The sequence below is a fragment of the Lithobates pipiens genome, unplaced genomic scaffold, assembly GCF_037356315.1.
Source record: "Lithobates pipiens isolate NorthernLeopardFrog02 unplaced genomic scaffold, aLitPip1_a1.2 Scaffold_1, whole genome shotgun sequence".
Taxonomy (NCBI): domain Eukaryota; kingdom Metazoa; phylum Chordata; class Amphibia; order Anura; family Ranidae; genus Lithobates; species Lithobates pipiens.
In genome coordinates this window covers 207642433-207669409 of record NW_027507685.1, presented here as the reverse complement: position 1 = coordinate 207669409, position 26977 = coordinate 207642433, and the positions used below count along the sequence as shown (strand labels likewise).

Sequence of the window (26977 nt, the reverse complement as noted above, 5' to 3'; positions counted from 1 at the left end):
CGTTTTCCCAGTTTTTTGTTGTAAAATTAGGTGCCTCGGCTTATATTCGGGTCGGCTTATACTCGAGTATATACAGTACTTGTTTTTGGGTGCCTAAAAAATCACATCCTCTTTCTACACACTATTCTTTCTCTTTTAAAAAAATAGAAACAGAAAAGTGATGGCAGAAAAAGACTGAGTAGTCCATCAAGCCTTCCCATTTATTTTTGGGGGTTTTGTTTGTTTTCGTAACTTTTTTGTCTGAGTATAGATCTATGTTTGTTTCAAGCATGCTTGGGGCCATTTACTGTTGAATGTCTCACTACCTCGGCTGAAAGTCTATTCCAAGCATCAACTACCCTTTCAATAAAATAATACTTTCTAAGATTAGCTTTGAACATCCCTCTAGTTAGTTTGAGGTCATGTCCCCGTGGTCTTTATTTTGGAAAAATTGCCCTCTTGAACCTTATTTACCTTTTATCATTCTCTTTGTTGGAAGGGCCTTATATACTCAGTTGCCACCATATTCCAGTGCTTACCTTGCTGTACTGTTTGTCCATGCTCCAAATAAATGGACAGTTTCCTAAACAATAATTGGCTTCATATCCTTTAGGTTCGTGAATCCATTTCCAGCCAAGGTCCTTTCGGAAGTTAATATAAAGAGGTTTTACACAGCAGTTCTTCCCACTGTTCCTGTAATGGAAACACAAAGTTTTCTTTAATAGGGTTTTCTAATTAACCACCAACTTTTAAAATGTGGGCACTTGTATAAGAGCTTCAGCTGGTGTTAGTGTGTTGTGATAAGTTAAGGTAACTTAGGGTACCATAAAGTCTTCTCTGCACTGGAGGATACTGTATATGCTTAATGGGTTTGGCTATTGCATGGGCATTTTTATTTATTTATTTTCTATTTATAAATTCTTTATTTCGAAAACATATTTTCCAATGCAATCAAGCTGATCTCATCAAAAAGTACACTACATTACTTTATATTATTACATATATACAAAAAATCCAGTGCAATTACTAACACTATTTATTTAATCCTCCTGCCCTTAGTATTTATTCAGGGATTGTGTTTCTCTAATCTCTACCCAATAAGGTACCGTAATTTGCCTTTTTTTTTTACTTCTACAGTTCCATCAAAAATAATATTATGTAGGGAAAGGGTAAATCAGTAAATCTTTCCATCTCTTCCAATATATGTATTTCTTGGATCCATTCTTTTGGCCTTGGAATCTGTCATTATTTCCAGTTCCTTGGTATCAACACCCTAGCTACAATTACAATGTGAGATAAAAGTTCTTATATTTGCCAAAATCATGGCTTTAATGTAACCGAAACTACACTGTATTCTTCAGGCTCGGAAATTTAATTCTTTTGCTCATTAAAAGCAAAAAAAAAATCTGTTCAGAGGGAATTGTCAAAATACGGTATATGGAAGAGGGAACGTTGATCCTTCATATACTGTATATCCAGCATTTTGTATGGGACAGCTGATAAACTCTCTGTAATTTACTTGATAAAATTAGTGTGATACAATTTTAACCCCTTGATCTCCAGAAGATTTACCCCCCTTCATGACCAGGTCACTTTTTTTAACTGACAATTGTGTGGTCGTGGGTCACTGTACCCAAATAAAATGTATGTCCTTTTTTCTCTACAGATAGAGCTTTCTTTTGGTGGTATTTAATCCCCTCTGCGGTTTTTATTATTTGCGCTATAAACAAATAAAATCGTCAATTTTGACAAAAACAAATATTTTTTACTTTCTCCAATAAAAAAAAAGGCAATATGATTTCTTCTACATATTTTTGGTAAAAAAAATCCCAAAAAGCGTATATTGATTGGTTTGCGTAAAAGTTATACCGTCTACAAACTATAGGATATAATTGTTTATTTTTTTTTCACTAGTAATGGTGGTGATCAGCGACTTATAGCAGGACTGCGATATTGCAATTGGACGCTAACTGACACTTTTGACATTGTTTGAGGACTGGTGACACTCACTCAGTGATCAGTGCTAAAAATTAGCATTGTCCACTTTACTAATAACAATGGCTGGGAAGGGATTAACATCAGGGGTGATCAAAGGGGTAACTGTGTGCCTAGCCAGAGTTTTGTGCACTGTGTGGGAGGTGCAGGGAAGGCATGGATCCATGTCCTTGCTTTGTAGTTACTCAGGATCAATGCTTTGCATACTGACACAACCGAAATCTGCCTTGTTTACTGCCTTTCTGCCTGTGTACTGAACGATCGGCGGGTGTTGGCAGACATCGAGCCCCGTGGTACCCGCCACTTGTGTGAGATCACAGCAGGAGCGAGTTGCCGGTGGTGTGTGCTTGCATGCATGCCTCTGGCGACTCGCTCCTGCTGTGATCTCACAGAGTGGGAGCCCAGCGGCAGGTACCATGGACTCAATGTCTGCCAACACACACCCTGCCTGGAAGAGCCGGATCACGTATATATATATATATATATATATATATATATATATTGTTTTTTTAAATCAAGGGACCCCCTCTTGCCTATGTTCATTCCTACTATGCATGGCTGCATACTATATACGTGACATATTATATATATATAATGTAAATTGGATGCTAACGTGCGGCAGTATTCCTCATCCACTGCTCTCCTGCGGCGGGTGCTGGGATTTGGCTCCATTCGCCCCGCTGGGGTGTACGTGATTAGGAGGTAGGGAGGAAATTCATTCCGTGATAACTCTTGCATGTCTCCTCGTTTCGATGAGATACCTGAAAAGCAAAGCAGAACATCTGTAATTTGCTCAGTCTACTATTGAACATAGTGCACTTCTTTTACCACAAGATACAACAGAAGGCAAAATCGTGAGCAATCCTTGGAATCCAATGTTCAGTCCATCATTCTGAGTTATCAGCATATTGTTATAATCATTAAAGTAGAACAAAAGCAAAAACTTGTTTTTTTATTTTGAATAATGTAAGGGGGTGTTATAACCGACATCAGTTTTTTTTTTACATCTGTGCTTCATTGGGGAGAGTTTCCTTTATTTCCTGTGCTATAGCCATAACAGGAAGTTAAACCCTACAAAGATAGAGGAATATTTGGTTGTCACCAGATTCCTGTTTAGGTGATAGCCATAGGCATATGCACAGGATGTGCCAGGGCACACCCTAATCACCCCGTGTGGCACATATACCCCCTGTTTAGACCCCTCATATTTCACCAAATCAAAAAATGTTTCTTGTTTTTTCTTTTTTCTCCTAAAAAATAAAAATAATACATTTTAAAAAAAAAAAAATAATACAAAATAAAATAAAAATAAAAACTACTGACACCGTCCACTGCCCTTATGAGACCGTCCACTGCCCTTATGAGACCGTTCACTGCCCTTATGACACCGTCCACTGCCCTTATGACACCATCCACTGCCCTTATGACACCATCCACTGCTCTACTGACACTTTTTCTGCTCTACTGACACCGCACACACACGTATACATGTTTAAGCATTGGGGTGCACACCCTAATTCAATAGGCTTTGTACACCTATAGTGATAACTGAAAATTTGGGATCTTTCTCTCTCAGTGATATTGGTAACCAGGACAAGTAGAGGGGGAATCTGAGTAACAGGGACACAGACAACAATAGAAACTTGATGTTGGCTCTGATATTTTTCCAGTCTATCCTAGACTACCCTTTTCCCTAAAGAAGAAAAGAATGCAGCGCCTCTGAGTGCAGACTGTTAAAATTATTATTATATTTGTAAATCACATAGTACAACTCACATTTTAGAATGCACTGACAGGCCCATCTGTGATAATTCGCCCATTCCTCATATCTTGAGAAAGGAGCGCGCATTCCTCCCACCACCATGGTGCGCTCACTCGGAAACGCGTCGCGAGCGCGCAAGTGGCGAGACCCCGACCAGCGCTGTGGTCCAAGGGACATTCCACCCCTCCTTTTTGGCTCTCCTCCATCACACCACCATCTTGCCAGCCACGAGAGCCTACTGAGCGGCCAGGGCGGCTCTCCTTTCAGACCAGTGCAATGGATGCATCACCGGGCGAACTACCACAGATGTGCCTGTCATTGCATTCTAAAATGCGAGTTGTACTATGTGATCTACAAATATAATTTTAACAGTCTGCACTCAGAGGTGCCTGCATTCTTTTCTTCTTTTGCATATCCTGGAGATTGCTTCTACTTCCCTGCATGAGGCTGGCCCTGATACAGTGGACTTCCTCTCCCCATTCTCTTGTTTGCTACATTTGCAGCTATCAGACAAAAGACTACATAGACTTTTCAGTACAATAGGATCTGTTTCAGATCTTGCGCCAAATATGTATATTACCCTTTTCCTTAAACTACCCAGCACCTGATCATTCTTGTAGTGCTAAAAAAAATAAAAATTGTGTCCCATGACCCCTCTGGATCCTAACTTTGAAGTAGTATTAAACCCAAAACCAAAAATGTGATATATTTCAGCTTACAAATTAGATGTGGTGGCTGCATTCGTTTTCTTTTTTTAGGCTTATTATCCCTCTGTTTTTACCTGGTAATCTGGCCAGTAACACGCCTTCTGTATTAGAGTGCCCCACTCTGGATGAAGGAGCAACAAAGACACCCATATGCCTTGCACACACGGTCAGAAATTCAGACGGAAAAGGTCAGATCGGATTATATTGTCGGAAAATCCAATCGTGTGTGGGCTCTATCAGACTTTTTCCGTCAGAAATTCAGACGGAAATTTTTTTTAAAGCAGGATCTCAAATTTTCCGACAAAAATATACGATCTGACTTTTTCCAATTGTTTGTAGAGCATTCCGATCGGACAAAGTGCCACGCATGCTCAGATCAAATTATGAGACCAAAGCTATTGGCTACTAGCCTCGTCACGTTCCGAACGATCGGATTTTCCGACAACTTTGTTCAAACGTGTGTATGCAATACCAGTTTAGGACAAAATCCGTCGGAAAAAAATCGCACGAATTTTGCTGTCGGAATGTCCGACCGTGTGTACAAGGCATTAGGCTTCATGACCACGGCTAAGCTGACCTGACATGTTACGTTCTAGCCTGCTTCCCGCCAAACACTGCACATGCAAGTCAATGGGGAAGTGCGGCAATGCAATGCAAGACAGTTATGGTGAAATTGTTGGCAAAAATGGGGTTAAAACAGGTGGTGAGGAGGCACCGCATTGATTCCTCATCGCCTGGCTGTAGCCTCTGGAGCGAGATCCAGAAGTGGATTGGGCTTCAGAGGCAAGAAATATATAGATGCACATCTGAATCTTTCCGTAAAAAGAATATATATATATATCCTTTCTTACCACCAATTTCCATCTTTTCCTCTTCCATGATGCTTGAACAAGAGCAAGGCATTTGCAGTCTGAAACTTTTCCTCTCATTTGCGGAAGATGAAGAAGAAGTACCTGAAAATACAAACAGTTTTAGATGTGCTAAAGCAGTATTATTCTCATGGGTGCTATACTGAACATGAAAACTGTGTTGCCAGTAAACTATGGAGGCAATTTACTAAAACTGGAGAGCGCAAAATCGGGTGCAGCACTGCATAGAAACCAATCAGCTTCCAGGTTTTATTGTCAAAGTTTAATTGAAGAAACTGAAGTTAGAAGCCGATTGGCTACCACGCACAGCTGCACCAGATTCTGAGTGCTCCAGTTTTAGTAAATCAAACCCAAATACCTTTAATGCAGACTTTAAAAAGGATCAGTCACTAATCTGCATTTCTAAGAATCTGAAACTCTAATCTTGAATTGTAGCAACAGTGCAGCCTTGCTTATAAGGATTATTTGATTTTGATTTTTTATTATTTACTTTCTGTATTCTTTCCCCGTCATGGAAATGTCAAGCTGTAAGGCCATTTTAATTCCTGCCTGAGCTCAGGACTGACAACAGGGTGTGAGTCAGCAGCTGTCATTCATCGTGACTGACGTGGACCTACATCGCTGGATGACCTGATTGATGATGGATCTGCATCGGGGGGGACATTTTTTTTTTTCCTAACTACTTCCAGCCCAGGTCAATGCTGCCATTTCTCTCCTACATGTAAAAAAATAATTTTTTTCTAGAAAATGATTCAGAACCCTGTAGCATTATATCTATATATTTTTTAGCAGTTACCCCAGAGAATAAAATGTGCGTAATTATAATGCATTTTTTCCCCAAAAATATACTTTAATGAATTTTAATGCAAAAAAACCCAATATGTATCATTTTTTGGGGGAAAATATAAAAGATGATGTTATGCTGAGTAAATAGATACCTAACATGTCACGCTTTAAAATTGTGCACACTACGCTTTAAACATTTTTACAGATTACCAGTTTCAGAGGAGGTCTAGTGCTAGAAATAGATATCCCACATGTGTGAAGGTGCGAACGCTGTTTACATATGCGGCACCACCTACGTATGCATTCGCTTCTGTGTGGGAGCATGAGGGAACAGGGGCCCTTTCATTTATTTTTTATTTTTGTGTAGCACCCTGATGTTTAGGCAGGGTTGCTATTAAATTTACCCGCCAAGTATAGTTGTCTTGGCCAATTCTGGAATCACCCTAATTTTGGAATTGCTGCACTTCTCTCTTCTGTTACTAGATGGCTGGGCATCTGTTGGCATTAGATAAGACAAGGGCATTGCAACCACAGATTAGGAATAGATGGGGTGTCTCAGCCAATGGGCAGGGATTTTCTTGGGTCCCTTGACCTGCTGGGAGAGCTTATTTATTTGGATGAGTTCAGGTGATTGGGGTTCTGTGCCACCTGGACGGCTGTCTGGGTGGACGTGTATTGTACTGCCCTGGGACATCTGGCTGCTAGGCTTTCTGAGGGCCTATCCAGAAGCAAGAGAGCAGTGCAGGGTTGGGACTGCGGCTTGCAGTCCATCCAACAGTAACGGTTCTGCCAGCCAGAGAACCTGTAGTGGTCGAAGGTAGAGGGGAAGCAGTCGCCACTAAGGTACCATCCACCTTATCACCAGGGACCACTGTGAGTAGCTGAAGCAAGTACCAGAGCAGTATTTTCACCAACAGGGGACAGTGAAAAATTGGGAAACTTCAGCAGGTGTCAAGACCGGGACCCAGCCAGCAGAGGTGACGCTTGCAGAGTAGTCTTGTGTGCCAAGCCAGGGACCGAGCAGGCCAGTGAAGTGACGCTTGAGGAGTATCTGTGAGTACCAAGGCAGGGACACAGGGGTGATGCTTGAGGAAGATACTCAGTGAAAAGATTGGAAGAGCTCAGGAGATCCAGTGGCAGTGGATCAGCGGGTCTAGGTGATAGACTGGGAGCTCAGTTGAGTGAAAATCCTAAAAAGGGGATTGTGGAGGAAGTGAAAGAGTTCATTGTAACCTTTGTTAGCAACTGTTCAAGATTTTTGCCATAGGAGACAACTTGGCGACATATGCAGATGTGGTTTCCGGCTGGGTGCCTTTTCCTGCATGGCTATCTACCTATCGAAGTCTCGGAGTCTGCAAATTAACATTGCAACTACTAAAGGGTGTCCTGGCTCCACCCCTCTTTCCCACAGTTCTGTTTAAGAGAAAATAAATCTCTTTGCATTCAAGAAGTATCTGGCGCTCATTAATGTATCTGCATCGCACCCACCATGCCTCTTAACCCACTCTACACAGAAGTATTTCAGCTGTCCCTAAGAAATCAAGGGAAAAAAAAGCATCAATCTCTGCTTTCCAGGGAAAAAAAACTGGCAGTGTTTACATCTGCCAGAGCTGGAAGTCGCTTCAGGGCCTCCTGGGGTTATAGAGTTGGCCAGGGACCATCCGTTCCATGGGCAGCTCTATGATAATCTGCCACCAGATCCGATCTCCGGCTTCCTGATTACACAGGAGAGCTTGGAGAGGCACCAGAGAGCAGCAGGAGGGGGGAAGTCCTCTCCCACTGCCTGTAAAAGCAATACAGTGGCTAAATAGCCGCTAGAATGGCTTTTACATTAGATGGAATTTCCAGGCATCATTCAGATATCACCACTTCAACCTAAGGACATCATATGACATAAAGGACTTTTCAAAAACTGTGTTGTGTTTTTTTATTTACACTTGTAATTTTTTTTGAGTTAGTAGGGGCACAGTGTTCCTCATTCACTTGGGGGGGGGGGGGGGGATCTGGGGGCCTCCTTGTGACCGGCTCCATAGAGAGCCGGTCACAATCTCTTGACATGCGAGTTGGATGCAGAGAAACCCACATCCAATTTGCTTCAGTGTGAACCCAGCCTAAAAGAAATAAGGAAGACATTATACCTTAAATATGTCAGTTAACCTGTTCCTGACCAGCGCACGCCGATGTACGTCGGCAGAATGGCACGGGCAGGCATATTGGCGTACAGGTACGTCCAATCTTTAATACCGCCCTGCCATGCTGGTTGGGTCCCGCGGACTCGATCGCAGCGGACATACCCGCGATCGTCTCACGGGGCGGCTGAACGAGGAAATGCCGTTGTAAACAGCATTTCCCCGTTCTGCCTAGCAACTAGTGACGCTGATCTCTGCTCCATGTGATCGAAGCAGAGATCAGTATTCACTAAATTAAAGCCCAGCCCCCAACAGTGAGTAACACACCCCTAGGAACGCTTAACCCCTACACTGCCACCCACTGGTTAACGCCTTCACTGCCAGTGTCATTTACACAGGAATCACTGCATTTATATAGCAGTGATTGCTGTATAAATGAAAATGGTCCCAAAAATGTGTCAAAAATGTCCGATGTGTCCGCCAAAATGTCGCAGTCACAATAAAAATCGCTGATCGCCGCCATTACTAGCAAAAAAAAAAAATATTAATAAAAATGCCATAAAACTATCCCCTATTTTGTAAACGCTATAACTTTTGCGCAAACCAATCAATAATTGCTTATTGCGTTTTTTTTAATCAAAAATATGTAGAAGATCACGTATCGGCCTAAACTGAGGGAAAAAATTTTTTCTCATATATTTTTGGGGGATATTTATTATAACAAAAAGTAAAAAATAATGTGTTTTTTTCAAAATTGTCGCTCTATTTTTGTTTATAGCGCAAAAAATAAAAACTGCAGGGGTGATCAAATACCACCAAAAGAAAGCTCTATTTGTGGGAAAAAAAGGACATCAATTTTGTTTGGAAGCCACGTAGCACGACCGCGCAATTGTCAGTTAAATCTACGCAGTGCCGAATCGCAAAAAGTGGTCTGGTCTTTGACCAGCAAAATGGTCTGGGGCTGAAGTGGTTAAAAAATGTAAGAAATTTGGATTCTGATTTGCTGAATGATAGTTGAACTTGTCAAACCTCCCTCTCAACCTTACTTGGCACACTGGCCTTGGTAACAAGACATAAATGCACAAAGGAGTGGAGTAGGCTATAGGCTGCCCTTAAAGGGGTTGTAAACCCTTGAGGTTTTGCACCTTAATGCATTCTATGCATTAAAGCGGAGTTCCACCCAAAAATGGAACTTCCGCTTTAAGAGAAGGTGACCCCCTGACATGCCACATTTGGCAGGGTTCCAGCTCCCACTTCCTTCTGGCGCACCCCCCGTGCTGGAAGGGAGATCACCTCTCCCCCCTTCCTCTAGGCAATCATCTGGGACATGTCACAGGTCCCAGATGATTTCCCGGCCAGTCGCGGCGCGAGGCTCGCGCATGCACAGTGGGTGCCCAGCTGTAAAGCCACAGTCAGGCTCCCACAGTGACAATGCCAGTGCTGCCATGCGGAGGGGGAGATGAGCGGGGCTTAAATCCCCCGCATCGCTGGCCCCTGGGGCAGGTAAGTGTCTGATTATTAAAAGTCAGCAGCTGCAGTATTTGTAGCTGCTGACTTTTAATTTGTTTAAGCGGAACTCCACTTTAAGGTGAAAAACCTCCTGTTCTGCAGCTACCCCCCAGCACCCCCTTTTACTTACCTGTGCCCGGTCTTTCCAGCAGCAGGGACGAGCACACCAGCTCCAGCCAGTGCATCGGGTCCTGATTGGATAGATTGATAGCAGCACAGCCATTGGCTCCCCCTGCTGTCAATCAAATCCAATGATGCGGGAGCCGTGGGGGCGGGGCTGAGTCCTGTTGTCTGTGTCAATAGACTTATTTTCCCCACAGGAACTCCTTGCCCATCATAAAGATCAACTGAGCTCCACTAACATCTAAATTATTTTAAATCTGGCCCATGTGTAATTACACAAAAATTATGATTCTATTATAAAAATGAACTAAATTATTTGCAAATTAAATAAATTCATGTTTTTTCACTTTTACTTGTTTTTTTTAATCATGTAAAAAAATTAAGGAATAAAACAATTAAAACAAAGAATAACCTCAGCTGCAGAATGTTTTACCCCCTTCATGACAAGGCCATTTTTTGCTATACAGCACTGCGTTACTTTAACTGGCAATTGTGCAGTCATGCAACACTGTATGTAAATAGTTATATAGTTGGTAAGGTTGAATAAAGACACCAGTCCATCCAGATTAGCCTGTGTGTGTTCAGATAGAGCTTTCTTTTGGTGGTATTTGATCACCACTGTGTTTTTTTATTTTTTGCAATATAAACGGAAAAAAAAGACATAACATTTTGAAAAAAAACATTTTCTACTTTCTGTTATAAAACACATCCAATAAAATCAAATTTCCTCATAAATGTATGCCAAAATGTATTCTGCTTCATGTCTTTGGTAAAAGAAAGTAATTTTGTATCATGTGATTAGCAACAGCTAATCAAATGATACAGATGGGCTGTGATTGTCCCTGTCTGTACCATGTGATCACTGTGACCAATCACAGAGATCAATACAATAATAACACAATGGGTGGCATAAATGAAAGCCACCCATTGTGTACAATTGTCATGTGATTGTGTGATTGTGTGTTGTTATGTGCTGTGATTGGTCACAGGGATCACATGGTACCAGCAGCGGCAAGTACACTTATCAGTCATCTGCTGTGTCCAGTGAAAACACCAGGTGACAAATCAAGCCACAGCGTGGCCTGTTTCAGCAGGACGTCATATGACATCCATCCAGTGAAAGAGAGGATCGGAGCGGCAGTGGACGGGACGGGAGCATAGGGGAGGTCCAGCCATGACAGTGTGTCTAGTGACACACATCGGGGAAGAGGTAGGGTAGGCGGAGAAAGGGGAAAGGGCCGGATAATGGGGGAGCGGGCAACTAAAAGGGGGGGAGGAGCCGAGCGTGGGCAGACCGCGTGAAGGAGCACACGAGGAGGCAGTTTTTCCCACCCGCCCTTCCCTTTTTTGTTGTGGTTTGGATGGTGTTAATGTTTCATGTTGTCATTTCAGGATTGGAAAAGTATGGTCGTCATGACAGCTGGGGGGTTGGCAGTGTTCGTTTGTTGGTCAGTGATGGTAGCAGTAACAGAGGTAGTAAAAGGGGTTGGGGGGCTCATTGGTTGAAGAATACTGGTTTGGTTGCACTGCGGGAAAAGGGGTTGTCTCCGAGCGGTACAGCTGGAGGCCTATGAGGTTTGGTAAAGGTCCCGCAGTGTACTGGTGATATATATAAGGTGGAAAAGGGAGGTAGCTCCGTCACTGACTAATAGTTTGAGGTTGAAACATGTTGTTTCTATGTGTTTTATTTGTTAATTATATTTAAGGTTAATTTTGGAGTTTTACTTTAATTTACTTAATAAAGGCTGTTATGGCCATTATACTCCATAAGAATGGTGTGGTCTTTTATTTAAGGTAAAAGGGGAAGGGAGTATATAAGGGCTGTAACTGAAGAGGGTGGGTTATCTGGGCTACACTGGTCATTATTTGTCTATAGGTCAGAAAGGAGCTGATTAAGGAACTCAAACATGTGTTCTTGAGCTTCCATGATTAAAAAAACTTGAAATCCATGAATCAAAGGGACAGACTAGGAATAGTCAGGCTGGGGAGGAAAGAGCTGGTCGATGCTGGATGTCATCCAGCCAAGAAATGAGATGTGCTTTATCTCTTGCTGCAGCTTCTAATGCATGCTGTGAGAAGGTCACTTTATGAACCAATCAGACCAAATTTTCCATTGTTTATCAAAAGAAGATCTCTTTTCATCCTTGTTGGCCAGTAGTAACTCATAAGTGTAGTTAGTTTGTGTGATTGCGAGAGCTTCTGATGCATTGGACACCTTGTTTGATTTCCAGTTCTTGGTTATTAGTGACCTAGCTGCTAATAGAAAGTGGGTAACTACTGTGCAAAAATAGGGAGGGGAGTTTTCAATACCCAGGTTTAGCAATGCCAACCCAGGACTTGGTGACTTTAGGATTCCTGTGATGCGTGAGATTGATTTAAATATGTTCTTCAAAAGCTAGTGAGATGTTTGCATGACCAGAACATGTGTAGGATATTGCCCACTTCTCCACAGTATCTCCAGCATAGTGGGGAGTTGGCGGAGGAGAATTTAGACATCCTATATGGTGTAAGCCCTTGTACACACGGTCGGAGATTCCGACGGAGGTGTCCGATCGGACCGTTTTGTCGATTATTCCGACTGTGTGTGGTCTCCATCGGACTGTTTCCATCTGAGTATCCAACGGACCAAGTTTTCCAACTTGTTGGTAACATTTTCCAACAAAATGCTCCGATCGGACATACTCCGATCATGTGTAGAGAATTCCGATCGGACAAAGTGCCACGCATGCTCAGATCAAATTCCTACATCAAAGCTATTGGCTACTAGCGTAGCGTAGGCCCTCACCCCCCCAATTCTGGCGGCTTCCCCTGGAGATCTGGCTATCCACTTCAGGAATGAAAGTTGAAGCACACCGTTGATGTTAGCCCCTTGTCATCCGGAGTTCCTTGTGGTATCGTAAGCAATTTTTCACAGTACATCAACAATGGCAATGGGTTTTTATATTGCTTTTATATAATTTTATCATCCCATCACCATTTGACAGTTGTGTTTTTTATTCTCATTGTGTATCTAATAAACTAACTTTGTTTAGCATAATAATTTGCAAAGTTATTCATGCTGGTCCCATAGAGCGTTGCAATTGCTTTACGTGTCCAAGGAAGAGCAGGAAGAGGCCACTGAGAAGAGACAGTAAAGAGTCTGGTGGTGGAGGAGTCTTCGGATTAAATTTGTTGTTTGGCTCTGATAAAGAAGGGCATCCTTTGAAACACATCATCCAGCAGAGGACCCCGATGAGGTCCTCCTCAAACTAAAGGCTTTGTCAAGCTGAGAGATTGCAGCCACCTGTAGTGGCTTTATGAGCGATTTTACTATCTACACTTGTGAGTAGTTTTATTTTGTATCTTATTTTTAATAAATTTGTTGTTGGATAATGCACTAGGCCAGTGCGCCCTATGTTTTTATCTATTTCCATAGTGTTCTGAGGACAACCTCAGACCTAGAGGGCAGCAAGGCTTGATAGTATTATTCACCTTTGATTACAGTTCTTTTTCTGATTTGGACTATCACACCAATGCACAGGAGAATATTGTTGCTGTTGTACATAACATATGTTACCTGTGCTAGATAGCCATCGCTTTATGGACTCTGTCACATCAAATGAAATCCAGTCATCATCTTCTGATAGATACACATACATGCTATCCAGATATCGAGAGCTGATGTTGCTGTCAACCTGAAAGAGAACAGAGAGCCTGATTTTTAAATTGGGTGTAAGGAAAAAACATCATTTTAAAGTATGGGAAAACCTAATACAATATTTTTTTTAATTGAATGCAGCTTCAAAATATTATTTTTTTATGTTGTGTGCATGGAATCCAAATAATGCGTAAGGACTTTTTCACAATTGTGCAGGAATTGGCAGTTTTCTGCACTAGAAAAACGCAGGTCACTGCAAGGGCACACAGAAAAAAATTGCTTACGCGTAAACGCAACCCTCAGGTGAACTACAGTGTGGAAATTTGCACCATGTCTACAGTTTTCTGTCCCCCATCATAACCCAACTGTAGCTCCATTTTTGTCTGCATTTCTACGCACTGCAGCTCAGCTTTGGTGCATTGAAATGAATGAAATGTAGGGCTGTGGAAATTAAAGACTAATTCCTCGATTAATCATTCATTTTTTTGATCAATCAAAATTCTTTTGATCTGTACTCACCTCTCCGCCGGCTTCCGGGTCTTCAGGGAGTTCTGTCGGAGATCCAGTGACGTCACAGACATCGACGTCACCGGACTCCTCCCCCCTTCCTCAAGTGCCTCCGTCTGCTAACGAAGGGAAGGGGGGAGGAGTCACATAACGTCGAAGTTCTGATTGAAAGTAACGCGTACGGGGGAGGAGCTACGCATGACATCACCCGCTGCTGTCCTATGGAACTAACACGATTGTCGGCTTTACATGCTGTGTTTTTATCATCTTTATGGGAGTAGTTTGTGTTTGAACACAAAAAAGAAATCTTATACTTAAGCGGTGAGCACTTAGATCTTTTCTTTCTACCCATAACCTGGCGTCCTTGCTGAGATATAAGAAGAAGTGAGAGAAGTTTATGGTCCGTGTTAACCCTTTTGATACCCACTTGCATGACCACCTGTTTGCACAGGGGTCCATGCCATAAGGTGAGAGTGATTAGTTAGACCGGAGGTGGAGGGATTGTCACGCTACTGTGGAAAAAATTAATTACTTACGTCAGTGCTACAGTGTTAATTTAAACGTATTTGTGTGAACTGTGAAGTTAAGTCGTGGATTGTGGAAACTAACTAGTGTCGGGTGATTGTATATAGTGTATACCACATTTACCACTGACTAATGCAGAGTTGCAATGCAAGGAGATCAGCTAAAAGTAGTTGGATCTGTATGTGCATTATAATTAAATAAAAAAAAAAAAACGATTAATCAAACACAAAAATTGTAATCAGTAACAGCCCTAATGAAATGTCATGTGTTTGAATAAAATTAAAAAAAAAGTGAACATTACTCTGCTCACTGCTGGCCAGAGCTGACACTACCTGCATTTTGCCTTTGCATTTTACCATACAGGTAATATGAACTGGCCCCAAATGTAACACTTCTAGGTATCCTTTATTTCTTATAGGCACAGTGGTGTAGTGGGTAGCACTCTCACCTAGCAGTAAGAAGAGTCGCTGGTTCGAATCCCAACCACGATACTACCTGCCTGGAGTTTGCATGTTCTCCCTGTGCCTGCGTGGGTTTCCTCCCACACTCCAAAGACATGCAGGTAGGTTAATTGGCTTCTGTTCAAAATTGGCCCTATTGTATGAATGGGGACCTTGGCTTGTGGGCTCCTTGAGGGTAGGGACCAATGTGAGTGTGCAATGTACAGGGATAGGGACAAATGTAGACACTCAGGTTGAACTGGATGGATTAGTGTCTTTATTTAACCTTACTAACTATGTAACTATGTAACAGTACACCCCCTGACAAAACTTTCATCTCCTTTACTCTCCACAAGGACAGAGCCATTTTTGTTGCCGGTAACATCAGTGCTTTTATATGGACACATGCCCATATTTAGTCATTGACTAAATATGGGCATGTGTCTATATACGGGCAGGACTATTGACATTATCCTCATTTGTCAATGACTAAATATTGGCATGTGTCTGTAAAAGGGCACTGTGGTCACCAACATGCGAATGTTTTGGCTGAGGAAAGAAGGTTCTCATCCAATATTTTACAATTCATCGCCTCGCCCATTGGCCCCTCAATACATCAAAGTTGGTCTGTGTCTTTAGAAGAGAAACAGCCCCAAAGCATCATGTTTCCACTTCCGTGGTGCGCTTGACTGTAGGGATGGTGTTCTTAGGGTCGTAGTCAGCATTTTTCTTTCTCCAAGCATGGCGAGTCCCCCTCCTCAAGAAGGCACATGTACAGTCATGTCAATAAACATCTAAATGATTCAAAGAAGGGTTGGGAGAAAGTGCTGTGGTCAGATGAGACCAAAATTGTCATTAACTCGACTCGCCGTGTTTGCAGGAAGAAAAATGCTGACTATGACCCTAAGAACATCATCCCTACAGTCAAGCATGGAGGTGGAAACATGATGCTTTGGGGCTGTTTCTCTGCTAAAGGTACAGGTCGACTTTGCCGCATTGAGGGGCCAATGGACAAGGGTCATGTATTGTACCTTGGATGTGAACCTTCTTCCCTCAGCCAGAACATGGGCATGTTGGTGACCTCAGTGCCCTTTTATGGACACATGCCATTATTTAGTCATTGACAAATGAGGATAATGTCAATAATAGTGCTCTTATATAGACACATTCTCATATTTAGTCAATTACTAAATATGGGCCTGTGTCTATTTAAAGGCACTGACGTTACCCGCATCCTAATCTACTTGTTTACGTGTGCTTCTGGGCAGGGTGATGACCATACCTAAAGCTCATTGGATTAAAAATGGCTGGAAGCTCTGGTACAGATAGAGATGAGTTCTATCATAGCATAGCTCATGCTAATTTCTACTTTACACCAAACTCATGAAACCATGTATTGATCAATCTATCTTTGTGAATCTGATCCTAATAGTTTGGAGTACATTTCCTTATAGTGTAAGGAATAAAAATTGTTGTTCCAAATTTCCCAGCTAAAACTACTAAGACAATTTTCAGAAGCTGAAAGCTAAGTTTGCGGGCGCCACAAGGTGAGTATACTTCAACCAATGTTAGGTTGGACAGATTAAAAGAAAACTTGGTTCATTAACTAAGAGCAACATGTCACATTTGTCACTAAAGTTATACAGTAATAATTCTAATGACCCCAACAATGTCCCCATAGACTCACCCTGTACAGCTCCACTCTGATCTCTTTATCCGTTATCAGTTTTGTCGACTTTTTCCGAAATATTCGCAGTTCAGCCTGGTGCAGCATTTCTTGAGTTGCCACGCTCTCCCTTACTTGGGTCATGTTGAAGGTGAAGAGGAACTCGTTGGGCTTACCTTCTGGAGGTTCTGCAGGGATAATCATATGAAGAAACTATGTCTGTGCCATTCATGGAAGTATTATGTACATAAACACATAGACCCTTGTACAGTAAAGGTCCACCGGTGGCCTATTAGAGAGCATGCGCTCACACATCTGCTGCTAGCTATGAGTCTTGATGAGTGTGGTGATGCTTAAAGCAGTATTAAATTCCCCACAATATTGAATATATTGCATTTTAGCAATTCATAGATGTGGTGGCTGCATTTGTTTTCTTTTTTAGGCCTTGTTTCCTTATTTTCACCTGGTTATCCTACCAGCAAGTCTGTTAATTTGAACTTTCTTTAAAATGCAAAAATGGCATTTAGAGGGTTGAGACAAACAATTTAATATTGGCAAGAGTGCTTACAATGGTCCATTTTTATTAATTTATGTAAAACCTTAAAGTGGTTACAAACCCTCACATATAACCCGTGAAGTGATCAGCCTCAGATGATACACAGAGAAGAAACAAATCCTCCTACTTAAGTTATACCTGTTTATCTGCAGTCTTCTCTTCTCTACAGCTGATTGTGTTAAAAAAATATTTCTTCATTTGACAGCAGTACATAGGGAAGGGTGGAGAGACTACACCTACACTGTGTGAGAGCTGAGTGGTGGAAAGGGACAACCCCCCCCCCCTTCACATAGGCAGAGGAACGAAGTAAAATGCAGAGCTGTATTCTGAATAGACAACCTCCCTGCTAATCTCCTGCTATTTCATGTGTTGGAGAACTTGTCAGAAACGACTCGTGCTGATAACAGAGGAACGAAGCACCAGAGAGAAGCGGCACTTAGAGCTTTGGCGAGAGATACGTAAACACTACAGATCTGTGCTTAGTTCAAATTTTATGAATGGAGTTTACAACCACTTTAAGGGCTCTTGCACAAAGATGTCTAAATACCACCAAAAGAAAGCTCTATTTGTGGGGAAAAAAATTACATAAATTTAATTTATGTACAGTGTTGCATGACTGCACAATTGTCAGTTAAAGTAACGCAGTGCCGCAACACAAAAAATGGCTTGGTCATGAGAGAGGGGTAAATCTTCCAGAGGTCAACCTTTGTGAACTGAATTCATATTATGTAACAGTGACTGCTAGTACTCCGCTTTTAGCACCTTAACCACTTGCCGACCGCTGTCAGCACATATACATTGGCAGAATGGCACGGCTGGGCAAAGTAACATACCCGTACGCTACTTTGAATTTCCCTCCATGCACGCGCGTCTGCCGCGAGCACCTTGACCGCGCACCCGGGAACCCGCGGACTCGATCGCCGCTGAGATACCCGCGATCGTGTCACGGAGCTAAAGAACAGGGACATGCCGATGTAAACAGCATCTTGCCATTCTGCCTAGTGACAGGACACTGATCGTCTGCTCCCTGTCATCGGGAGCAGCGATCAGTGTGGTGTTACTGCTAGCCCATCCCCCAGACAGTTAGAATCACTGCCTAGGACACGCTTAACCCCTCCCCGCCCCCTAGTGGTTAACCCCTTCACTGCCAGTGACATTTTTACAGCAATCAATGCAATTTTATAGCTTTGATCGCTGTATTAATGCCAATGGTCCCAAAAATGTGTCAAAATTGTCCGATGTGTCCTCAATAATGTCGCAGTCATGATAAAAATTGCTGATCGCCGCCATTACTAGTAAGAAAAAAATTATTAATAAAAATGCCATAAAACTATCCCCTATTTTGTAGACACTATAATTTTTGCTCAAACCAATCAATAAACGCTTTTTACCAAAAATATGTGGAAAAATACGTATCGGCCTAAAGTGAGGAAAAATATATTTTTTTATATATTTTTGGGGGATATTTATTATAGCAAAAAGTAAAAAATAATGCATTTTTTTCAAAATTGTCGCTCTTTTTTTGTTTATAGCGCAAAAAATAAAAACCGAGAGGTGATCAAATACCACCAAAAAAAGCTCTATTTGTGTGAAAAAAAGGAAGTCAATTTTGTTTGGGAGCCACGTCGCACGACCGCGCAATTGTCAGTTAAAGCGACGCAGTGCCGAATTGCAAAAAGTGCTCTGATCAGGAAGGGGGTAAATCCTTCCGACGGGTTCACACATGTGCGGCCATGGGTTCGTGCCTGGGGTCCAGTGCATTACTATACAGTGGTTCAGGTGTGCGATTCAGGTCAGAATTTTAGCCTGAATTCATACCTGAACTGAACCTAATGATGCACCAGACCCTTTTTCAATCAGGACCGTGGCTACCCCGGACATGTGTGAACCTAATTTGCTACAGCAAATTGCTGTAAAATTAGCAAGTTAGCAATTCCATAGAAAAAACTCTGATTTCCTTAAAAAGATAAAATAAAAAAGAGGAAAAAAAGAGGATCACTGCAAATAAATTGGCCACCTGATATGGCCCTTATGCTCCATCATCTCTTGGCTTATTAAAATAACAGAAACAACATTTTATAAAAACCATAATGATTATAAAAATAACAGATGAACAGGGATTTTAGTAATGAGAACGGTATCATTAGCAGTAATCAGCATGGATTCATGAAGAATCGTTCTTGCCCAACCAATCTACTAACCTTCTATGAGGAGGTGAGTTGCCATCTAGATAAAGGAAGGCCCGTAGACGTGGTGTATCTGGATTTTGCAAAAGCACTTGACACAGTTCCCCATAAAAGTTTACTATACAAAATAAGGTCCCTTGGCATGGACTATAGGGTGAGTACATGGATTGAAAACTGACAACAAGGGCGAGTTCAGAGGGTGGTGATAAATGGGGAGTACTCGGAATGGTCAGAGATGGGTAGTGGGGTCCCCCAGGGCTCTGTGCTGGGACCAGTCCTGTTTAATTTCTTCATAAACGATCTGGAGGATGGGGTAAAGAGTTCAATCTCTGTATTTACGGAGGATACTAAGCTAAGCAGGGCAATAACTTCTCTCCAGGATGTGGAAACCTTGCAAGAGGATCTGAAAAAATTAATGGGGTAGGCAACTACATGGCAAATGAAGTTTAACGTAGAAAAATTTTAAATAATGCATTTGGGTGGCAAAAGTATGAATGCAATCTACTCACTAGGGGAGAACCTCTGGAGGAATCTAGGATGGAAAAGGACCTGGTGGTTCTAGTAGATGACAGGCTCAGCAATGACATGCAATGCCAAGCTGCTGCTAACAAAACAAACAGAATATTGGCATTAAAAAGGGGATCAACTCCAGAGATGAAACGATAATTCTCCCGCTATACAAGACCCTGGTCCAGCCACACCTGGAGTATGCTATCCTGTTCTGGGCACCAGTCCTCAGGAAGGATGTACTGGAAATGGAGCAAGTACAAAGAAGGGCAACAAAGCTAATAAATGATCTGGAGGATATTAGTTATGAGGAAAGGTTGCGAGCACTGAACTTATTCTCTCTGAAGAAGAGACGCTTGAGAGAGGATATGATTTCAATTTACAAATACCGTACTGGTGACCCCACAATAGGGATAAAACGTTTTTGCGGAAGAGAGTTTAATAAGACACGTGGCCGCTCATTTAAATTAGAAGAAAAAAGGTTTAACCTTAAACTACGTAGAGGCTTCTTTACTGTTAGCCCTTGTACACACGGTCGGACATTCCGACAACAAAATCCGTCGGATTTTGTCAGACGGATTTTGTCCGAAACTTGTGTTGCATACACACGGTCGGACAAAGTTGTTGGAAAATCCGATCGTACGTAATGTGATGACGTTATTTCATTATGACGGGACTACGTTCAGGCTAGTAGCCAATAGCTTTGGTCTAGGAATTTGATCTGAGCATGCGTGGCACTTTGTCCGATCGGAATTCTCTACACACAATCGGACAAAGTCCGATCGGATCATGTTGTCGGAAAGTTTTATAGCCCAGCTCTAAAACTTTGTCGGTCGGATATTCAGACGGAAACAGTCCGATGGAGCCCACACACAGTCGGATTATCCGAGAACACGGTCCGATCGGACAATTTTCGACGGAATGTCCGACCGTGTGTACAAGGGCTTTGAGCGGCAAGGATGTGGAATTCCCTTCCACAGGATGTGGTCTCAGAGGGGGGCATTGATCGTTTCAAAAAACGATTAGATAATCACACACATTTGATGGACTTGTGTCTTTTTTCAACCTCACCTACTATGTAACTACGGAATTATGAACACAGCTTATTTTTACAAATACAAGTGTCTAGAGTAAAAAAAAAAAATGTCCAGATAAAACTATATTTAGCTTGGATAGAGTGGAGAAGGGTTAGGACGCCATCAGGTTTTTAGTACTCTCTAGGGCTCCATTAGAGGCATTTACCCTCACTTCCTTTTGCAGTGTAAACGGTTTCACCAGACAGAAAATTATTTAAAATCTCAAGGGCAGGCTTTTTCTCAGCTTTTTCTTGTTGTTTGTTTCCCTCCTGTAGATTTTGGATCGCGTCCTGTCTGGTTGTTAATGTGACAGAGGCTGAACATGTACTTTAATGATTTTGATGTGATTTTTGCCAAAAAAAATAAAAAAACAGATTTTCACTATTTAGGTGCTGCAAAATTATTATTATATTTGTTATGCTCCTTGTTTAACCTGATTTATATAAAAATTGCAATACCTTCTTTGTCCTCCAGGTGCCACTTTTAAATTTGTTATCAAAATGAACTTGCAGTCAGTAGGATTGATTTAGTAAATGCAAAGTGAATATTCATGGAGCTTAATTAATGGAAACACATGTCACATAGTTGGTTGATTAAAGTGAACACAGCTTTATGTTGTTCCCTAAGCTCAATGAACATTCAATTGAGAGAACTGTCTCTATCTACTTAACTACCTTTGTGTATTAACTCAGGTATGTGAGTGATTTTTTTTTTTTTTTTTTTTAGCAGTAATGGTAATATACTATATGGCCTATATGATAATACGATATATGGACACTTTATGGCCAAAAGTATAACATCAAATTATTAACGTCAGGTGTTCAGTTGAAGGCTACTGTTAATGCTACATCCTACAAAGTCATTTTTGGACAACTGTGCTCTTCCAACCTTCTGGGAGAAGGCCCTTTTCAGCATGTGCACAAAGCCATCTCCATAAAGACGTGGTTTGATGAGTTTGCATTGGAGGAACTTTAGTGTCCTGAACAGACCTCAACCCTATGGGACACCTTTGGGATGAATTATAATGCTGATTGAATACAACATGATAACCTGACCTCACAAATTCCTATAGACACGCTATCAAATCATGTGTAAAGTCTTCCCAGAGAAGTAGAGACTATCATAGTCACAAAAGGGAGGCCAACTCTATTTAATGCCCATTGTTTTGGAATAGGATATCCAACAAGTTTATAAAGGTAAGCTGTCCAAAAACATTTGGCCATATAGTGCATTCTGATATGGGATGACCATACAAAATTGTTTCTGCAGGCGATTTGACAAATATAGCCCTGTGATCCACATACACGGTCAGACATTTGCAGATTTGAAACGACACGGTAAAGGGGTCTAAAGAAACCCGTAGTGGTTCACTCCCATGCTTCCTCTATTTTCTAGAACCTGCACATGAATGAAACACACCCTGCAGTGGTCATCAACCCTGTCATCAGGGCCCACTAACAGGCCAGGTTTTATGTATTACTTTGGGGAGATGCAGTCTAGAATACTGTAATCACTGAGCAGCAAATGATATCACTTGTGATGTATTTCAGTTATCTTTCAAACCTGGCCTGTTAGTGGGTCCTGAGGACAGGATTGATGACCACTGCAAGGACCCTTCTACCATGTCATTTAATATGGTCTTAGCCCTTGTACACACGGTCAGAGAATCCGTCGGAATGTGTCCTATCGGACCGTGTCGTCGGATAATCCGACTGTGTGTGGTATGCATCGGACTGATTCCGTCGGAATATCCGTCGGACCCAATTTTCCAACATGTTGGAAATATTTCCCGACCAACTGGGCCGATCGGACATACTCCGATCATGTGTAGAGAATTTTGATCGGACCAAGTGCCACGCATGCTCAGATCAAATTCCTACATCAAAGCTATTGGCTACTAGCCTGAATGTAGTCCCTTCGTAACGAAATTACGTCATCACGTTCTGAAAGATCGGATTTTTCGCCAACTTTGTCCGACCATGTGTATGCAACAGTTTCGGACAAGATCCGACGGACAAAATCCGACGGGCAAAATCCAACGGATTTGGTTGTAGAAATCTCCGACCGTGTGTATAGGGGCTTAAAGTATAAAAGTAAGCAGTTCCCAGTCTCATGGGTGGCACCATAACATAGCCAAAAATGCAAAATTTTGTGCAAAAAAGTCTTACATTGTGAAGATTTAATATGAAATGGACACTCAAAACTTCCTAGTCTCTAGGTGCCCAGGCAACTCACTGTCTGCTAGATGCATCTGTTGAGATTGCTGTCAATCATATTCTTCCTTCTAACTGGTCTTGCCATGCCTCTTAAGCTGGCCATACACTGTTTGAATTTTGGCTGGTTGCCAATGAACTGAAACTTTGCTTAGTGAGTGGCCCTGTTGGCCCTCCTTCCCACTTGACATCTGTTGATTAAAAATTGTCAGCATTACGGCAGCTGCATCCAATTGGATGCAGTTGCTGTACAAGTAATACAGTAGTCCAAGATGGGATTTGTGCATTCTTCCAGGGATTCATCCAAGCGTCCTTGATAAGCTCCAGTGGAGGGGTCTAATAGACCTACAGTATTTACTTAATGCAATCCTATATTTTACCAATATAAATACTATATTATACTGTTTTTGTGCAATCAGAGTTGTGCAAATACTGTGTGACATCGGCCACGGATGCAAATTGAGTATAGTGTTTTGGATAGTGTGGGGAAGTTGAACAACCCTGTCATGTATTTATCTCTCCTGCGTCCCAGCACCCTCTCTCTTTGTCCCAGTAGCCATTATGAAGGACTAAAAAAGTGAGAGGATAGCCACTATTTTGTTGTCAATAGACCTGAAATTAGAGGGAAAGTGTTGTCACTACAAAATAATTCCATTTCACGTCCTGTCGTGTCTGCAGCCCAGGAAATTAAGAAAAATTTCTCCTACGGGTTACAGGTGGCAAAAACAACCTGATAAATGCTTTAACATTTCCCATTATCCACAACTAAAATAAAACATTTGACTTTAGATACATGTATAACTAAAAGAAAACCTTTTTTTTTTAGGGCTGTGGAAATGAAAGATTAATTCCTCGATCAATCGAAAAAAAATTTTGATCGATCAAAATTCTTTTGATTGGTACTCACCTCTCCGCCGGATTCCAGGTCTTCAGGGAGTTCCATAGGAGACCTGGTGACGTCACGGACATCAACGTCACTGGAGTCCTCCCCCCTTCCCCAAGTGTCTGCTAATGAAGGGAAGGGGGAGGAGTCCAGTAACGTCGAAGTTCTGATTGAACGTAACATGTATGGGGGAGGAGCTACGCATGACGTCACCCACTGCTGCCCTACGGAACTAACACGATTGTCGGCTTTACATGTTGTGTTTTTATCATCTTTATGTGAGTAGTTTGTGTTTGAACACAAAAATGAAATCTTATACTTAAGCAGTGAGCACTTAGATCTTTTCTTTCTACTCATGACCTGGCGTCCTTGCTGGGATCTAAGGAGACGTGAGAGAAGTTAACCCGTTTGATACCCGCTTGCGTGGCCACCTGTTTGCACAGGGGTCCATGCCATAAGGTGAGAGTGATTAGTTAGACCGGAGGTGGAGGGATTGTCATGCTACTGTGGAAAAAAAAATTACTTACGTCAGTGCTACAGTTTGAATTTGAAACGTATTTGTGTGAACTGTGAAGTTAAGTCATGGATTGTGGAAACGAACTAGTGTCAGGTGATTGTATTAAGTGTATACCACATTTACCACTGACTAATGCAGAGTTGCAATGCATGGATCTGTATGTGCGTTATAATTAATCAAAATTAGTCGATTAATCGATAAATAAAAATTGAATAATCGAACGCAAAAATTTTAATTAGTAACAGCCCTACTTTTTTTTCATTTTGGATTGACTGGAGAAGGATAAGAACATATGTCAGAATTTTTTTGCTGCCCATGTCTCCATTAGGGAGATCCCCCCTTCCTGTTTGTACTGTTTAACATTATCACCAAAAGCGAAAGTAAAAGAAAATCCCACATGTTGGGTCGTCACCAGAACAGGAGTAGAAGGGAAATCTTATGTGGCTACTAGTTCTGGTGACCCTGGTGACAACCAGGAAATGCCTCCAGTCTAAGGGATTTCCTCCTACTTCCTGTTTTGTTTTTAAAAGACTCAATGGGACAAAGATGTCAAAAAATTACAAGGGTAATAACCATTCCTTACTATCCAAAATGAAAAAAAAAATGCCGTTAGTTCTGCTTTAACCACTTCCCGACCAGCGCACGACGATATACGTCGACAGAATGGCACGGGCAGGCATATTGGCGTACATGTACGTCCAATATTCGTTGCCGCCGTGCCATCGGGAGCGCCCCGCCGGCGGCGCGCTCCCGCGCTGGTCGGGACCCCCGTGAGTCCGGTCGCGGGACCCGCGGACTCGATCGCCGCGGGCATCCCCGCGATCGTCTCACGGAGCGGCCGAATGGAGGAAATGCTGTATAAACAACATTTTCCCATTCTGCCTAGCAACTAGTGACGCTGATCTCTGCTCCATGTGATTGGAGCAGAGATCAGTGTACACTAAATGAAAGCCCAACCCCCCCACAGTTAGTAACACACCCCTAGGAACACTTAACCCCTACACTGCCACCCACTGGTTAACCCTTTCACTGCCAGTGTCATTTACACAGGAAACACTGCATTTATATAGCAGTGATTACTGTATAAATGACAATGGTCCCAAAAATGTGTCAAAAATGTCCGATGGGTCCCCGACAATGTCGCAGTCACAATAAAAATCGCAGATCGCCGCCATTACTAGTAAAAAAAAAAATAATAAAAAATTATTAATAAAAATGCTATAAAACTATCCCTATTTTGTAAACGCTATAACTTTTGCGCAAACCAATCAATAATCGCTTATTGCGATTTTTTTTACCAAAAATATGTAGAAGAATACGTATCGGCCTAAATTGAGGGAAAAAAATGTTTTTTTATATATTTTTGGGGGATATTTATTATAACAAAAAGTAAAAAATAATGCGTTTTTTTCAAAATTGTCGCTCTATTTTTGTTTATAGCGCAAAAAATAAAAACCGCAGGGGTGATCAAATACCACCAAAAGAAAGCTCTATTTGTGGGAAAAAAAGGACGTCAATTTTGTTTGGGAGCCACGTCGCACGACCGCGCAATTGTCAGTTAAAGCAACGCAGTGCCGAATCGCAAAAAGTGGTCTGGTCTTTGACCAGCAAATTGGTCCGGTCTGAAAGTGGTTAAATATAAAGCTAAATAATATGGCACACCAAGTAATAAAACACACAAAAAACATAACTTTTATGGTAATTACTCACATACGGTCAGACTGTATAATTACCACAAATTACTTGATTGTGTTAAATAATTGATAAAATCAATGACATTTCAAAAGATAGGTCTTTTCTATATATTTTAACATTTTAAAAAGCCTAACCAAATAGCCTTGCATATATGTGCAAAGGATATCCCACAAGAGAACCAACATGAAACCTGGACACAGCAACTAAAATGCTTTTTCTTGCGATTATTTTGATATGAGTGGCCTGGACCCTGGGGGGAAATTTCCAGTTTTCCTTCTTTGATTTTCTGAAGCTTAGCATACATCAGCTGATAACCTTCTAACTTTCTCCAATCATTACATGGTGAAGCTGAATTCTTAGAGCATGATGTCAGGTTGGGTTTGTTTGCTGTCCATTATAAACAGAAAGCAGATTATAAAAATACCATTCATTCCATTTAGGTCAGTTACAGAGAAAGGGAAAAGCCTGAGATTTATGCAAATTCTACTCATAATGGCATGCATACTATATCACCAAAGGACACCTGATCATCAGACCATTGTGAGCTTGTTGGAGATCACATTCCAAAACCATGGGCATTAGTATAGAGCCCCTCGAATTGTGTGGCTATAAGATGATTGTAGCCACATTGGTGCACTTGCGACAGAGACAATTGAGTGCGGTCCATGATCCATTTTTTATTTGCACTAACATACAGTATTTCAGGAAAG

At 41.7% G+C, this 26977-nt stretch overlaps 1 protein-coding gene across 1 annotated transcript in view; it reads right to left on the bottom strand.

Moving 5' to 3' along the window:
• Positions 1–26977, bottom strand: part of TGFB1 (transforming growth factor beta 1) — a 58844-nt gene that overhangs the window by 3125 nt on the left and 28742 nt on the right. Inside the window, exons 2-6 of the mRNA XM_077481095.1 lie at positions 16656–16822; positions 13416–13533; positions 5295–5396; positions 2588–2735; positions 519–672 (exon numbers count right to left, since the gene is read on the bottom strand). Of these exons, the coding sequence (XP_077337221.1) occupies positions 519–672; positions 2588–2735; positions 5295–5396; positions 13416–13533; positions 16656–16822 (689 nt within the window). The remainder of the gene's footprint in view (positions 1–518; positions 673–2587; positions 2736–5294; positions 5397–13415; positions 13534–16655; positions 16823–26977) is intronic.